The 17411-nt window shown below is 39.3% G+C and overlaps 1 protein-coding gene across 1 annotated transcript in view; it reads right to left on the bottom strand.

Moving 5' to 3' along the window:
• The window catches only part of LOC134572042 (cyclic nucleotide-binding domain-containing protein 2-like), a 259641-nt gene extending 248975 nt beyond the window's left edge, over positions 1-10666 (bottom strand). Inside the window, exon 1 of the mRNA XM_063430831.1 lies at positions 10603-10666. Within this exon, the coding sequence (XP_063286901.1) occupies positions 10603-10646 (44 nt within the window). The 5' untranslated portion in view covers positions 10647-10666. The remainder of the gene's footprint in view (positions 1-10602) is intronic.
• Positions 10667-17411: the final 6745 nt, after the last annotated feature.

Raw genomic sequence — 17411 nt, forward strand, 5'->3', positions numbered from 1 at the left:
TTTATATAGCGCCAACAGATTCCGTAGCGCTTTACAATAATATTAGAGGGGGGTTTGACTATAAATTAATTGGTTGAGAGCGGTCAGCTGACACTCTCAGCCAATGAATGGCCAGCTGTATCGATTCTGACTTCAGCAGCTCTACGGAAGATGAATGATGTCACCTGCTAGAGCGGAGACCACAAGCCCAGTGGGAACCCAGGTAAGAGGGAAATGGGGCCAGGCACTTCTTGTATCATAACCAGTACGGTGAGCTGTATTCATGACGATGCTTGGAGAAGCCTTTTAACGTAAATACCATGAGTACCATGTTAGATATCTAGTTAAAATGATTATAGACATGAGCAAAATGTTGTCTTTGACAACAAAATGGTGCTTTTTATTTTTCTGTTCTGGCAAATAAGTGTGTGACTATGCACCTTATAATATACATTAGCATATATGATATATTTACTCGTGCAAAGGTACATGCATAATGCACTGGTTATATTTTATATCGTTTAAAGGGTCTGTCATACATAAAAGTATTGAGCCATTCATGTTTTTCCAGAGAAAAATAGACAATGATTTTCCAAAATGTTTAAATTTGTCCACAAAGAAAACTGGCATCAACTCCTTTTCTAAACACTACATTTAAATGTGTAATTACTGACTAGATCCATTTATAAACTATATGATTAACCCCTTAAGGACAGACAACGGATATATTCCGTCATGATTCCCTTTTATTCCAGAAGTTGTGTCATTAAGGGGTCAAATGAAAATATATTGAAACATCTGCTGAATGCAAATGCATTGCCAATCAAACAGTTAATATAACATTAAATCTCAATAGACAAGGTTTCCACAATCTTTTATTTTACTCTATATAAATATTCTGAACATTGGACTTTAGCGGAAGTAGAAGCACATTTAAAGGGACACTATAGGCACCCAGACCACTCCATCTCATTGAAGTGGTTTGGGTGCAGTGTCCCAGTTCCACTTAGTCACGCAATGTAAATCATTACAAAATTACATTGCAGGACTAAGACTGCCTCTAGTGGCTGTCAATCAGATGGCCACTGGAGGCATTTCCCGGTGGCTAATTGACTTTTGGTCACCTGACGCTGGACGTCCTAACGCTCTGCATGAGGACATCCAGCCATAGTTAAATGCCCATAGGAAAGCATTTAATAAAGGGCCTAATGAGCTCGTCTTGAAATCGGGTCAGCGTTTCAATGGTTATTTAACCCTTGCAGTGCCTGCGTGGAAGGACATGAATGGGGGCTAGATGGAACTAGTTAGGAATACAGACATTCCTAACACTAAAATCCCTTTAAACCAAATCCCAGAAATCTAGTGATTTGCAACTTGTCTTATTTTTGTGCTGGTGCAATAATCACAACAATTCAGATTTCCTTTCAAACACCTGAGAAATGAGCAAACCGCATAACTTTTAAATGTTTTATTTTATTTCTGTGAAATGCTGAATAAGAAAAACTTGTAAAACTATTGAGGTAGGAATAGCCTGCCATCTACTGGAGCAATGTATATTGCACAAAACGAATGAGCTAGTAAAAAGGCAGAGTTATTCACTGAAGTGAGAATTCAAGGTGGATTCTAAGTGAATTTCATGTTTAAGGCCAAAGTAGCCGAAGGAAAAACACTGCTGAGAATTTTTCCAATTTGGCTATGATGACCTAAGATTTGAAATTGACTGTGAGTTCCCTGTGAATTCTCATTTTAGTGAATAATCTTGTAAGAGCTAAAAGCTCATTCACAGTTGTAAAAACATACAAATTCTCCAAAGTGCACACCTCATGTTGAAAAAACAAACAAACACAGAAAAACACACCAGGAAAATGTATAGATTAAAGGGACACTATAGTCACCAAAACAACTTTAGCTTAATGAAGCAGTTTCTGTGTAGAGATTATTTCCCTGCAGTGTCACTGCTCAATTCTCTGCTATTTAGGAGTTAAATCACTATTGTTTCTGTTTATGCAGCCCTAGCTACACCTCCCCTTGCTGTGGCTGAGTTTGTTTTCCTGACACTATAGTGTTCCTTTAAGCTCTTTCAGTTCTGGGTATTAATGTTCTGGGCAGTATTGTTCTGTGACTAGGGTGACTGACCTAGAGGGGTGCTGTATGCCTGCCAGGGAGTGGCTGCACGGTACCTCCATTGCATGGAAATGGGAAAAGGGTCTTTGAAAGGACGCAGTTTAACCCGAGCGCACAGCCCAGTTGGACCAATTCCAGCTGCTAAGCTAGCACCTACAAGCCGAGAGTCACAGAGTATCGAAACTGCCTTCACTTCAGGGTTTATTCTACTGGATAATGTATTTGTATAACCACCAGCATTGGTGAGAGCCATCCTATTGTTTCTATGCATAGGGAGACTTGCATAGACGGACTATATTATTTTTTATTTTTACATTATTTGCATATATTTAGTTTTTCCTTTTTAGTTTTTCCATTTTTTTCTTTCTTTGTGTACATTATGAATACTGACCCTCATTGCCTATACTGCAACTTTGCCTCATAGCATTATTACCAGCTGTAAAAAATGTTTCCAGTGGGCACTATCATCCATTGGTGGACAGGTACTCTGTTACAGACTTTTCTCTAAACTTATGTCACACAGGAGTGTGATACACATTTGAATGCATACTGTTGTCCAAGTGATTTTGAAGTTCTCAAGGCATATATGTCCATAAAACATATCTAGTGAGAAATTGCTAAGGGGAGGGGGAGCTATTGGCATTAGGTTTTTCTTTTGCTCCATATTGCTTCATATTCTCTTGAGAGATGAGGGTGCCTCAATGCAATTTAAGAGCTACTTTTTGCAACCTTTGCTCTATACAGGAGCCAAAAAAACAACTTTTAGCAACATGGCCTTATCTTCATTAGTTCTGCCATCGAGTCTGATAGTTTAATTTCTCCAATTATCTGTATGCTTTCTCTATACTAGCTGTCAGGTGAACAGGACATAGCCTATAACAATCATTGTCAGGAAGCTAAGATAGGAGTGTCCAGAGGTTACTGAGGTGTGGATCTATTGTAATTATATTAACCATACATATTCATATGTGTTAAGCATAGGGGATAAGCACACTTCTCCTGTGCAACAATTTTTTTGAAGTGATTCGCCTGAAAATCAAAATGAAACAATTCCAAATCATTTCACCTAAAGACTTTGCATGTAGGACTACAGGTAAAATGTATTCGTAATCGACTTATTCAAAATTTTTAGGGTTTTTTTTTTTGGGGGGGGGGGGGGAGGGGGGTTGCACACGTCTACCACAAATCTGATTTAGTGCTATACACAGACAGACAGATATAGTGCAAGCAGAATCGAATGCAACCGACGAGTGAAGACAACAGTCATAGTAAAGGCAAAGTTTAATGCAACTGGGGATGTGAGCAGAGTTAAAAGAATGCCCTGGTCACTGAAGCATAGATTTTGATGGTAGCTAAAAGCCCATCAGCCTATTTAGTCAGCCCATTCACTATCTAAAATGCTTTCTTTTGTATTTTGTTTTGTATTTAGAAAAGCCATGTGTCTCTCCTCCAAGCTCAATTGAAATATTTCTCTGGAAGGTCAAGGCAAGAAAAAATCTAAGCTTAAGTCAGAAAATGTAGTTGGGGTCAGAAAGGTATCAAACTGAATCATAGATAAAAAAATAAAAAAAACATACTGCACATGCAAAGCTAGTGGGAAAACCCAGCAAATGTAAAGAACAAAATAATGGTTGCAATAGATGGTTAAAAAAAAACCACAAAAAAAAAACCTTTGATTTGTCTTAATCAACAGTTGGAAAAAGAGGTGTGACAATAATTCCTTGAAGTGAAATTATTCAAAGTTGCACTAATTAACAGACAGCCTGAAGGAAACTGCAATCTAATTAAAAAGAATATAAGGATATCTATTTTAAGGTTTTGCCTCTGATGTAGCCTCCATTTGATTACAATTTTCTCTGATCTTTGCATTTGAAATGGAATTGACCTCCGAGTTCCTTGTCGTTTAGTATCCCGTATGTTGCATTTGTTGCTGTATAGTTATAGGTTTGTGGTTTAAAAGAAGGAGGAACAAAAGATGCTTGTAAACACCTAACGATTGATTTACTATACAACGTAAATGGTACTGTGAAGGCAGTACTCACTAATGCTCACAATTCAACCAGAAATGAGGGTGTTATTCAATTATTATTATTTATAAAGCACCAACAAATTCCACCGCGCTGTAAAATAGAATATATTTGGCTGTGGTTAAAGACAGCCAATCTCTTTACAGTAGGGGACTGAAACCAAAAATATATATAGGCCTAAACAGACCAATGCATCTCTGGAAAACCCTTCCCCCAATGCTGCTTGAGTTATCATTGAAAATATTCAGCTACAGTGTAACTTAAATCCTATTATATACTAGATATAATATGAGGAACTGTCACATCTCTAACATTTACACTATTGAATAGAACACTAAATATCACATCTAACTTGTGTTTGGCTTTTTTCCTAAGATGATTTGTTTTCTTTAAATTTATATTAAAGATTTAGCAAATTATATCATAATCCAGTTAAGACAAGGCGCATGTTGCAAATAAGTAAGAGAAAAAAAGACATACCCTTGCCACACATAACCGTACATAACAGAAGGACACAATTTTGGCAAGCAGCAATCTGCCTCCCTGTCTGTAGACAATATTTACCAAGAATGCACCTTTTTTTTTTTTTTACCTGAATGATTCTGGGAGACACTATTAAACTTTTATTTTTTAACCACTTTTAGGGACAAATTCAAGTACCCAAATTAAAAATATAATCCAAGTACTCACACTTTTAAGGTGCAATTTGTAAGGTAATTTTTTAATATGAGCTTATTTCCAAAATACCATCTGTGGCAAAACCACTGCCTGTTCGTGGATTCCCTTTTTTATATTCGTGTGTTACCCTCTGTATTATCTGTATGTACTTGCTGTCCATTCATGAGTTTTCATACGAAATAAACTGTCGTCTCCCGAACGTGGACCACCCAGATATCCCATTTAGAACGCTAGTTAGAACATCAATTAGAACGTTCACATCCTGACTGTCAGGGTGGTAGTCCGGTGCCCAGAACCCAGACACAGTGTCCAGGCGGCAGGGCGTGGACCGGAACCCATTATGCCTGATGTTAAGAGGAGTCTTCAGCGTGGAGGTGGATTAGCAGGGTCTGGTGCAGGGTAACCGCACGCCCCCTAGTGTTGAGCACCAGCGTTTGTGCAGCCACATACCAAGACCCTGATTCAGCTTATGCGGATACCAGGAACTAGGAGCTTGGAAATTAAGCAGACCTCCCAGGAGCTTAATAGGGAGGCTCTGCAGCAAGATTGTATCCAGTACTAGAAACAAGGCTAGACTAGAGATAGGCACCAAATATGAAAACAAGACAGAACTAGTAGAACTCAGAACCAGAGAAGGATAGTAAGCTAAACCCAGAACATATACACAAGACATGAGGAAAACATGAACATAACATGGGCATGACTTGACAGGACTGTACATGGGCTGGGTATACAAACTAAAACAAGACAAGATAACATAGGCAAAACAAGAGGAGAAATAACTAAGTACTACATATGGAAATCATGGGGATTTAGTCACACTATATGATCATACATTGCATAAGCCTGCCAACAACGCCAATGTACCCCATATCTGGCAGGTCCTACACTGCATAATGTATGCTAAAACATCCTAAGTAGATATATATATAGCACTTACCTGCAAGAAAGGGCAGAAGCTTTGAGCAGCTGCCTGCAGGACTCTGAAACAGAAAGGAATGTTGGAAAACAAATGGGTGTGGCAACATAAAACAAACATTTAAAGGAAACCTGGAGACTGGGAAATCCAGGGACGAACTATAGGAATGAACCCAGAAATCCTAGCATAAAGAAAACCAGACATAGACTAGAAAACTCAAAAAACAAGAAAAACTAAGCAAAAATAGCAAAAAGAGTACTGGATACCAGAAGCCAAGTCCAGACATCAGAACAGAGCAGAGCAGATCATGACACTGACCTAGTGCCAAAACCACAAGGGAGGCCATTGGAGCGTCCTCTCCTGGGTGGCCGCCATTAGGTATAGACGAACGTCATCCAGGGGGAGCATTCGTGAATTGCATCCCGACTCGTTCGTCTCCTCAATGAGGACCTCCCCGGTACCCAATTAGAATGTTCACACCAATCAATTAGAACACTCTCACTCGCAATATAGTGTGAAACCGCAAGGGAATTAATTAATGAGTGCTCCCCTGGGTGGACACCATTTCGTACAGACGAAGGCCAACCAAGGGGGAGCATTCGTATCACGAAAGGAGATGCTTCCCTTGCCTGGTTTCCACACAAGGACCCCGCAACCAGAGACTGTTCGAGGCAGGTACCATTGTGAGGGCCCCTGAGGTTGGTGTGGGCACTTTTGGGGCACTGGCTAGTTTGGCAGGCTTTTCTGTACTTGGGAGACACAAGCCTCCTGGGAAGAAGGCCCCTGTCGTTTGGTGTGGGAAACCCTGTGTTTGGGTGGTGGACTTTGGGGACAAAGCACTTTCCAGCAGTAGGACCCCAGGGAAGAGGAGAATCCTGGGATGTGACCCTGTATGGTTGTGTTGAGACCCTTGCATGGGGATATACATAAAAGCTGAGTGTGGCATAATAAAATAGTGTTGTACCTCTAGAACTGTGTCTCGTCCAGTTACTGGGGGAAATAGCTGTCTACTTGCTCTGAGGGTTTCTGAGAGGCTGAGGGAAGGAATTTGGTGAGGTAACTGGTCGGGTTACCCATGGTCTGCTACACCATACTTTTTATCTATCTGTCCCATTATCCAGTAAAAACCAAAGAAAAACAAGTTACCTGCGCTCTCTCCTTAATCCCTATGTATTTTTAAACAAATGGAGGTTTTTTAGTTACCTCCAATGGCCATGAGAGGATGAGCCCACCTGCCAACGTCAAGGCAGACCCCCCTAGGTGGGTCCCAACTCTAACCATTCACCTTGCTTCCTTGAGCCTCTGAGAAAAATCTCTACTGAGACAGAAAGGGGTATTTTCTTATATACACCCCTATACATTATTAACCCTTAATAGGGAACACATGGGATGGGCGGCTGCATTGTAACAAGGCTGAGTGATACAAATAATGGATACAAATGCAGAAAGATAAGTCCTGCGCTCACTCCCATCACTGGGCGGCTGCAATGACTACAGTACACATCAGCCCCAATATATAGTAAAAACCAAAGAAAAACAAGTTTCTTTGGTTTTTACTATATATTGGGGCTGATGTGTACTGTAGTCATTACAGCCGCCCAGTGATGGGAGTGAGCGCAGGACTTATCTTTCTGCATTTGTATCCATTATCCAGTTGGACCAAAAACATTCTCTTTTTGGACCAAAAACATTTCTGTACATAATGTGATGCCCTGGGGTATTGTGAGTTGTAATTCATCTGTGAGCTTTCTCCAACAGAAAGCTGACAATCGTACTAAAGCCCTCCTTTGAAACCTTGTTTTGCCCACAAAGTGGTTATGGGATAGACTCAGCAGTATAAATAAAAGTTAAATGCTCATCATGGTTGGCTGAGGTTCTTCATAGTTTGGTGAGCACAGGAAATCCACATACATTTTTTTTTGCTATTCTTCTTATGTGAATTTTTTTTTTTTTAACATATATTTTAACACATAAAAAAGATATCTCATTGAATACCAGTGTATCTCTTAATGTCAGTTGGAGTTGTGAAATTCAGGATCTAGAACTATACCTGTCTCTGCTCATGAAATATGTTCTGCTGCCTGTGATAATATCCTTAGTAATGATATGTAAACACAGCTTGATACAACACAAAAAGTTATAACATATGTTTGCACATAACCAGCTCAAAACACTATTAACTTGCAAAACAAGTTATCTATATTTTCTCAATGCCATAATTAACCCATTGAATACCATAAAACAGACCAGTTGGGAAAATGACTATATATATATATATATATATATATATATATATATATATATATATATATATATATGTAAAGCTAATTCAAATTGCAACACAGCACACATAAAGTGGTACATATACACCATAGTGACATTAAATCATTGATGAGACAAGACTATTATAATAAATTCTGGATCCACTTAAATTATACCTGGTCATCAAAGGTGAAAGTAATTTATAGTGTTTAAGAGTTGGTGAAAATCCCAGATTATTTGCATATCCCTTAACCACTATATTTACACAGGGTTTGTTCAGTGGTCATGGTAATGCAGGGCAGGAAATATACATGGAAAGACTATAAATTCAAAAACAGAAGAGTTTGGAGCCACTGCACCCATTTCAGAGGAAGCTGGTCCACCAGTTCTGTAGGTCCAGGTGCCAGTGGGAGAAAAGTCTGAACCTGTTCATGAAAGGATAAGAAGACTGGTAGTTTAGGTCTAATGTAAAAGAGACTCTCTGATTAATATGGAGTAGGATCAGGAAGATAAAGGTACAGGTCATCCTAAAGACATCAGAACAATTCTAGGAGATGTTTAACGATGACTTCTAGGAGATGTTATGGGTTTCTTAGGACCCTTAGGTATTAAAAACATGAGGAACAATAGAGAGCAAGAGTCCCTCTCAGGGCACAATTTAAATACAGGGGGGGGGGGGCTGTGATGTGGCAATGAGTATATTTGCTGCCCACAGACCCACCATTGCTAAGACCCTTCAAAGCCTGGGAGGAGAGAAGTAGAAAGGGAAACAGCAAAAATCCCACTGATTAATGTAAATGCTTTAAATAACCTGTTGTTTTACATACCCCAGGATGTACTTTAAACTTTTAAACCAGAGAATATATGAATGTACTTTTCCTGGTTAAATACTTTGTTATTATTATTATCTACAAATTATAATACCGATGAAGTATCACCCCTATTCAGAAAAACTAAATTAGAGCATTTTTACAAGAAACTCGTGTGTCGTGTGATTATATTCAGAACCTTTTCAGATTTCCTACTAATATTTCTGTGCTACTAGAAACATGTCAGGATCGGGACAGGGATCCAACACGCAGAGTACAAACAGGTGGTAGGTACGTATACCGGACCTTAGAATGGCCGGACTAACGTAAGGAGTAAGCAAAGAATGGTCAGAGACAAGCCGAGGTCGGGGGAACGAGAGAGCAGGTAAGCGAGAGACAAGCCGAGTCAAAGGGTAATAGAGATAAGCAAGGTAGAACAAACAAGCCGGGTCAGAACCAAAGAGACAAATAGAAAACAAGAGCACTGAGTGACTAGACAAGCTAGAACCACGACAGGGCAATGAACAAATGCAGAAAGCCCTACTTTATACCCTGGTTCTAGATAGGAATCACGCCCCCGACGAGTCCTGATTCGTGCTCGGGACTTGATTGACAGGTCGGAACGGATTGTCGTCATGACGTCGGCTACTGAGCGCCGCGTCATAAAAGGAAGCGGATTCCTCGCGGCCGGCGTGTAAACGGCCGAGAGAACTGCGAGGAACGAGTGAGTCAGCCCCTCTGAGAGGATGAACGTCTAAGTGTCTCACCTCCTCCGAGGTAGAGACAACAGGTACCCTGACAAAACACAACTCTTGGAGCAATACATATGTTAGTATGTAAATAAACCACTTTTCAGACAAGGAACAGTATTGCCTTAACTCGTCGGTATAGCACTGACTTGGTTTATAGGCTGAAATCTTCATAAGAAATAGGAATATCAAACTAACTCTCTTTCCATACCTGTCTTTCAAAGAAACCTGCACAATGCAGGACATAATGAGACTTGTATATCAAGGGATTTTTTTTATTATTTGAGAATAAGTTGTTCATTTTATTGTAATGTAATATGTAGGCCTTGATTTAATATTGTTGGATACACTTTCCAAATGATTTAATATTTTTGGGTTAAACTTTTCAATGGACTTTTTCAGCATATTAAAATATCAAGACATATATCATATATAAAACATATATAAATATATATATTTAAAACATGTCAAAATATTAAACACTTTTAATATTTTTCAGAATATTAAATCATTTTAAAAGTCTGTCCAAAAATATTAAATAATTTGGAAAACTTATTCGACAATATTAAATCGAGGCCATAGTGTTTCAATCCAAGGTTCTTGACCAAGATAATTGATTGTACAGAGTTGAGTGGCAGTTACAGAACGTCTAAAAAAAAATTAAGACATACCATCTAGGTAAAAATTATAGAACATTGCCAATGACGTAATGATCTCATTTAATGAAATCAGTTGCCAACTCTACTATACACTAACATGTTTTTTACTAAAGACTTATCATTGCTACCGTATAATAACAAGTAATTTATGTTGAATTTGGGATTGCTGTGAACTGTCCAATGCTCATGATATCATCAATATCCCATATTTGTATGGTCTTACGTAATCCGTATAGGTGTAACCGTATTACTCCATCGTATATGTGGTATTGATGATATTTTCTCAAACTGCGTTAATCAGATTATCCCTTGAAGACCCATAATGATAATCAATAAATGATCAATGCAAATTTTGGGGGGAGTATTAATCTAAATATGTCCTAATCCATTTCTTACTTTCCAGTGTGGATGTTGTCCTCCATGAGTAGTTCTTCGTTCATTGTAATTCCGAGCACTAGTATCAGTTTTTCTAGCAGTTTCAGTATGAATGCAACGAAGATTACATTATGTGTTACTCGGAACACGGAGAGTGGCTTCAGATCAGAGATCTTGGTTCAATGTGATGGTTTACAGCCACTCACAACCTCTTCAACTATGCAATAAAACAATGTTATCAAAGAGTATGTAGAGGGAGTTTCCTGTTTCTTTGCCAGTGACAAAGTGAGATGTTGAATTATTTACTCTGCGGAGACAAAGCTTCCAGTTGCCATGCTTCTGTTTACCCAGAAATAATCCAGTGTTTTCAAAGGGTTTGCTGTATAAACACATGAGTTTTCTTTTGCACTCAGAGCAAATAATCCAGGGGAATGATTGAAGATGTTAGACCTTCACTCAACTGAATACGTTGTTGCATATAATACACTAATGAAGAACGCATTGTATGGAAATCAACAAAACAGAAAAGGCTGCGCCTTAAGCAAAACGTTAAACATAAAATAAATACACAACAAACTATTCAAAAAGATAAAAGTATTATATATAAAGCAGGTGGTTTTGACACTTCTGTTATGTTAAAACACAGGGAAAGGAGCATTATATTTCAATCATGGGAAAAGACTAAAGTTCAGTTATGAAATATACAAATAGCGATGTTAGTTTTTTTTTAAGGTTTTTTTTTTATAATGCTGTCTATAAAACATGAATACGTGTAAAATGTACAGTATGTGCCATGCACCCTTTACATAATGTGACAGAGTGGTGACATTTATTAAAGGGGTGCTTGAACCTGATTTAATTCTATGAAATTATATTTATAATTTTGTGCATATGTAATATATCCACAACATATTCCAAGTTATGTTGGTGACATACTTTCCAACAATTCAAATGGACAAAGAGTGAAACTTTACTTTTAGAGCAGGGGTGCCCAATAGGTAGATCCCCAGATGTTCTGAAACTACAACTTCCATGATGCTTTGTCGTTCTAAAGCAGGAATGGAGAACCTTCGGCCCTCCAGATGTTTTGGACTACAATTCCCGTAACACTCTTACAGCCAAAGTACTAGCAAAAGCATCAAGGGAGATGTAGTCCACAACATCTGGAGATCCGAAGGTTCCCCACACCCGTTCTAAAGCCATGCAACGCATCATGGGAATTGTAGTTCTTCAACATATGGGGAGTGATTTGGTGTGTGGCAAGAGACGGGGTTGTTCTGAGAAATTTAGATGACTAATAACAATTTGACTAACAAATAATTATTTTAGAATAAGAACAATGTATCTTGTCTTACAGACCTAATCATAAACACATTTATTTTAAAAACCCATTGTGAGTATTATTGCTGTGGAGCTCTGTTTTACACTTAGACACAACAACAATCTTGAGCTCTAGAAAACACGGACATTAGGATAAAAAGAGGGACAGAGGTATTTGGGCTTAAAGAGCCTTGTCCTTTGGGGCATGTGGGGCAGAATCCCACCAGTACAGTTTCAATTAAAAAAGTAAAACAACGAAAAATTAAAAACTAAACTATATGAATCAGATTTTCTACTTTTGGGTATTTTAACTTTTTTTGTAAATTTTCACATTTGAGTATGTTTGAATAAATGCGTTTTTTTCTGTCCTTTTTCTCGCGAATTGGGTAATCCAACACGCAGAATAATAACCCTCCTAAAGGTACAAAGTAATTACCTAAACCGGACCTTAGAATGGCCGGACTGAAAGTAATAAAAAAGAGAATAGTCAAAACCAAGCCTAAGTCAAAGGGAGACAGAGAACAACCAAAACGAAATACCAGAGTCGAGTCAAGGGAACCAGAAATCAGAGTAGACAGCGAAAAGCCGAGTCAATACCAATATAGCAAAAAAACAGATACAAACGCACTCTTGGGACACTAGAAAACTAGGAACCACAACAGGGCACTGAAACACTGGCTAAATGTGCTTCTATATGTTTGGGGGCCTGATTGATGTAGTCACACACCCAAAACGTGAGGGGGTGCCTGAAAATCCTATTGAGCCAGCCTATCAGAGCTACTTTCATTAGCTATATATTTTTCTACTTTAAGTGGTTTTGGTATACTGTAGCTAAGGTTATTGCCCTTACACCCATCACTTAGTTCACCTTTAGTACACGAGCACTATTCTTTTGCATTAATGTTTTTTAGTATTAATAAAGTATTTATTATTTTTCGTTCATCTAGTTCCTAGTCTGGTAGTACCTTCTGGTAATCTGGTATTTACTTCTAGTATTTTATTTATCCCAGTCCCTTTCTGGTACACTTCTTTTGTTCTTTAGTTTCTATTTGTTTTTCTACGTTTGTGTGTATAACAATACATTTGTCTGTGTGTGTCAGTGAGATTGTCTGTCAGTGAGCCTATGTGTGTGCATCTGTAAACTTGTGTTTTTATGTCAATGAGCTTATGTATATCAGTGAGATTGTTTGTCTATGAGGCTGTGTATCAATGAGTTTGTGTGTGTCAGTGAGATTGTCTGTGTCTGCATGTGAGTATGCTTACTGTATAATTAAATGTTTTGCTCTGAGAGGACCAATATTTTATTTTAGAAAAAGAAATATATATTTATATTATATATGTGTGTGTTTATATATTACTCAATCATCTGGGCTGGCAAGACATAGCCTTACATATTACATGTGACAATACTTGGCGCAGTGACTTATGGGGCTGGCATAGATTTTTTTTTTCCAGGGCTGCTTTGTATCCCCAGTCTGGCCCTGCCTGGCACTACCAAAGTATACGACCCAATTTAATTGAACCCTTGTGCAGCTGTTCTGGTACATGCTTCTGTAGAACACTTGGGAAGGAATGCATATTCGCACACCCAAAGCATCAATGGAAAATTATGTCATTCTGGATATAGAAGTACTGTGTTGTTAAGTGTGTTTTATACCTACCTCCTCGCCCTAGAGACGTGCCAATTCCATTTTACTATTTTTGCACTGGATGGATGCACCGCCGTGGGTTATGAAGTAGCTGACGATGTTGGCAACACCTGAAGTCTTTTATATTAACAGAGCAGATGGCTAGAACAATATGACGTCAGATGATATTATTAGTTCTATTTATCAAATGAGTCGAGGATTCTATGTATATTTTTAAATATGATCCTTATATAAATTTAATCTATATATGATGTATACATTTATTCTTTTGAAGGCTAGGGAAGATTTACAGTGAGAGGATGTTATAACTCTACAAATACAATGGCCCATTGTGTCCGTATTTATTGTATATATGAAAGTCCATCTTAAGTCAGTGTTGCAATATGTGATGAGATTTTCAGCAGTCACAGAGCATAGATTAGCTTATTATAAAGCAGATGGCATAACCATGTATATCTCTTGAATTACAATATACACACGTCCTTTGTTGATCACAGGTAGGTGGAAAGAATTAATGCCAATAAAAATACTTAGACAGATTTGCAATCAATTGAAAATGCACATCAAAGTGGATATTATGAAAGGTTGCAGATCTATAATGACAAAAGCAACAGCTTTCTTGTTGTTAATAATAATATATTCTTTATGGGTAACACTTTTCCTCCCTTAGGGACTCAAAGCGTTCTAGTTAATGGTCTCAGGTTTAAAGTCAGGAGTTGATTAATATGTTATTACAATTGTGGCATGTTTTTGTTGTTTTCCTCAAATAAAATAATAATGAAATAAATAATAATATAACTTTCATAATCACCTATAACAGTAAATAGCAAATGTACGCAATTAATTGATCTCTCAGTGGAATTTAATACATTTACAGGTATGCTTCCCAGTTGAAGAGAAACAAATACAAATAATGTATACATCTCTCATTTCTTCATTTATCTGTTCTGATATATTTAACTGGGATCAAGCCAAAGCCATAGTTAAAGGGACACTATAGTCACCAGCACAACTGCAGCTTAATGTAGGTGTTCTGGTGAGAATAGTCAGTCCCTGGAGGCTTTTTGCAGTAAACACTGTGTTTTCAGAGAAAATGCAGTGTTTACATTACAGCCTAATGATAACTCCAGTGGCCACTCCTCAGATGGCTACTAGAGGTGCTTCCTGGGGCAGTGCTGACATTCAGTGTCTCCATCATCTGCATGGAGACACTGAACTTTCCTCATAGAGATGCGTTGATTCAAGTATGAAGAGATATTGATTGGCAACGGTGGCATTTGGCCCCACCCACCTGGCTTGCCTCTTTGTCTGAGATCAGAATTGACAATCTCAACCAATCAGGTATTGTGATTGGCTTAGATCATCACTTCTGATTATGTCAGCCAAGGAAGCAGGTCAGGTGTAAAGCCAGCACTAGCAGACTGGAATACAGGTAAGATTTTACTATATTTAGGGGGAAAGAGGGGCCAGGGGTACTTGATAGTGTTTTTAACAGTATCGGGTCAAGAATTCATACTTGTGGTCCTGACCCTATAGTGTTCCTTTAAGTTACAACTCCTATTAGCATTGCCAGTTTTGATGTGAATGCAAGTGACTAGGTATTCATTGCAAACAGTCTCTGAATGCATTTGCATGGGGCAAGTTGCAGTGCATGCTGTACTGGCTTTGCGTTCTGGCTACCAATGTTAATGATAGGCATTTTATCAATTTCAAAGGATGAAAGGCTAATTTGACTCTGCTGGTAATTGAACTTAAGACCTTGTGAGTTTGTAACTTATCCATTCTGCAATTTATAATCAATAACTTTAATAGTTCACTTACTTTTTAAATGGTTACTCTAGAATTACATATGAATACATTTTATAGGTAATGAATGAGGCTTTGCTAGGTGACAAAATGAACAGGGGTTTCAGAATAACTGTTATGGACTTTCCCATGTTCATTACCTTAAGTTCCTCGCATAATCCCAACCTATAAAATGTCCAGTGTCCATACCTAAACCCTGACATATGATATGAATCTCATTATGGCACTAAATCTTTAAATTAATTTAGAATATTATATACCATATTTGGAAACTCCACACCTGCTGAATTAACCCAAACCATGTTGCATTAACCCTTCACCAAAAGTATTCACCCCAATTGTTCAGCATTTAACTTACACTCACTGCATTTAAACCCTGTGTTCATAGCAATACCCTACTTGCAAACATTGCTTCTATGGATGCCAGTGGGAAGAGGAAAAGTGGTAGGCCAGTGATGCAATTGTCTCACTGTCCCCACCAAAAGGGGCAGACCTGACCAAAAAGGGGGCAGATCCTCACAACTTACTGGCAGGTCAGCCTGCAGGCGCTGTACACACAGGACCAGTGCAAGGATTTCTAAATACATAGGCGAATATGCATTTTTCCACCCATCCCCCCCGAAAAAATAACATATTTACCTGTGTGCCTCTTAACCACCCTTTTGTGTTTCTTATCCCCTCTTTTAAATGTCTTACTGCCTTTAGTGTATCTTATCTCCTATTTTACCCCATTGTGTGTCTTACACCTCCCTTGTGTGTCTCTTACAACCCCCCTTGTGTGTCTCTCTTATCTCCCCTCTTTGTATGACTCTTACATCCTCTCACATTTTGTGTGTCTTACTCCTCCCAGCCCCTTTGTTTGACTCCTTCTCTTCCAGCCTCTTTGTGTGTCCCCCAACCCCTCTGTGTGTCTCTTTTTCCCCTTCTTAAGCCCCACTGTGTGTTTCTTTCACATCCAGACCCTCTCGCCTCCCCGTCCCTTAGTGTTGCTCTCTCCTCCCCCCTCTTTTCCCAGTCCTTTAGTGTTTCTCTCCCCTACCCTCCCTGTCCCTGGGTGCACCCCTCACCCCCTTTAGTGGACCCCTCCCCTTCCTGGTGTGCCTTATACCTCTCTTGTAGCGTGGCCAAGCGGAGAGGATCCCGGGTACAGGAGCTTCAGTTTCCTGTATCCGGACGGACTGACAAAGTGCTCTCTCAGTAAGCACTTACTGTCAGTCCGGCCGGGTACAGGAAACATAAGCTCCTGTACTGCGGTCCGCTCCGCTCGGCCATGCTATACACAGTGGTGTATACACACTGACAGTCACACACACTTAATGACAAACACACAGACGTCACTGATAGACAAAGACTCACTGATTTGAAACACACATATTCCACACACACGCTGGCAGATACGCACTGACAGTCACACACACACACTCAATGACAAACACACAGATGTCACTGACAGACAGACTCACTGATTTGACACACACACATTCCCCAACAGACACACACTGGCAGATACGCACTGACAGTCTCACACACACACACACAATGACAAACACACATACGTCACTGACAGACACAGACTTACTGATTTGACACACACACACTGGCAGATATGCACTGGCAGTCTCACACACACACACACACACTTAATGACAAACACACATACGTCACTGACAGACAAACTCACTAATCTGACACATACTCATTCATTGAGAGACACACACATTGACAGACACACACTGATAGTCACAGTGAGGCGTGCGGCTGTATTGGCATCCGAGGCGGCGAGGGAGCTCTGATCTATCTGCTCTGCTTCCTCGCACCTCGCGGGCTGTCTACTGATGTCGGGAGCCGAAATGACATATTCCGGTTCCCACGGCATCAGCAAACGGCGTGCAAGGGAGCAGAGCAGGGAGATAAGAGTGCCAATTCAGCCGCACGCTGCGCCGGGGGTCCAAAAGGTGATTGGTAGGAGGAATCTTGCCTTATGAACACGCCTGCCCTGTGTATGTGTTGGGGCAGAGCTAGCAGTCATACTGAGAGGGCACAAAACGCTTCCCT

The sequence above is a fragment of the Pelobates fuscus genome, chromosome 1 (assembly GCF_036172605.1).
Source record: "Pelobates fuscus isolate aPelFus1 chromosome 1, aPelFus1.pri, whole genome shotgun sequence".
Taxonomy (NCBI): domain Eukaryota; kingdom Metazoa; phylum Chordata; class Amphibia; order Anura; family Pelobatidae; genus Pelobates; species Pelobates fuscus.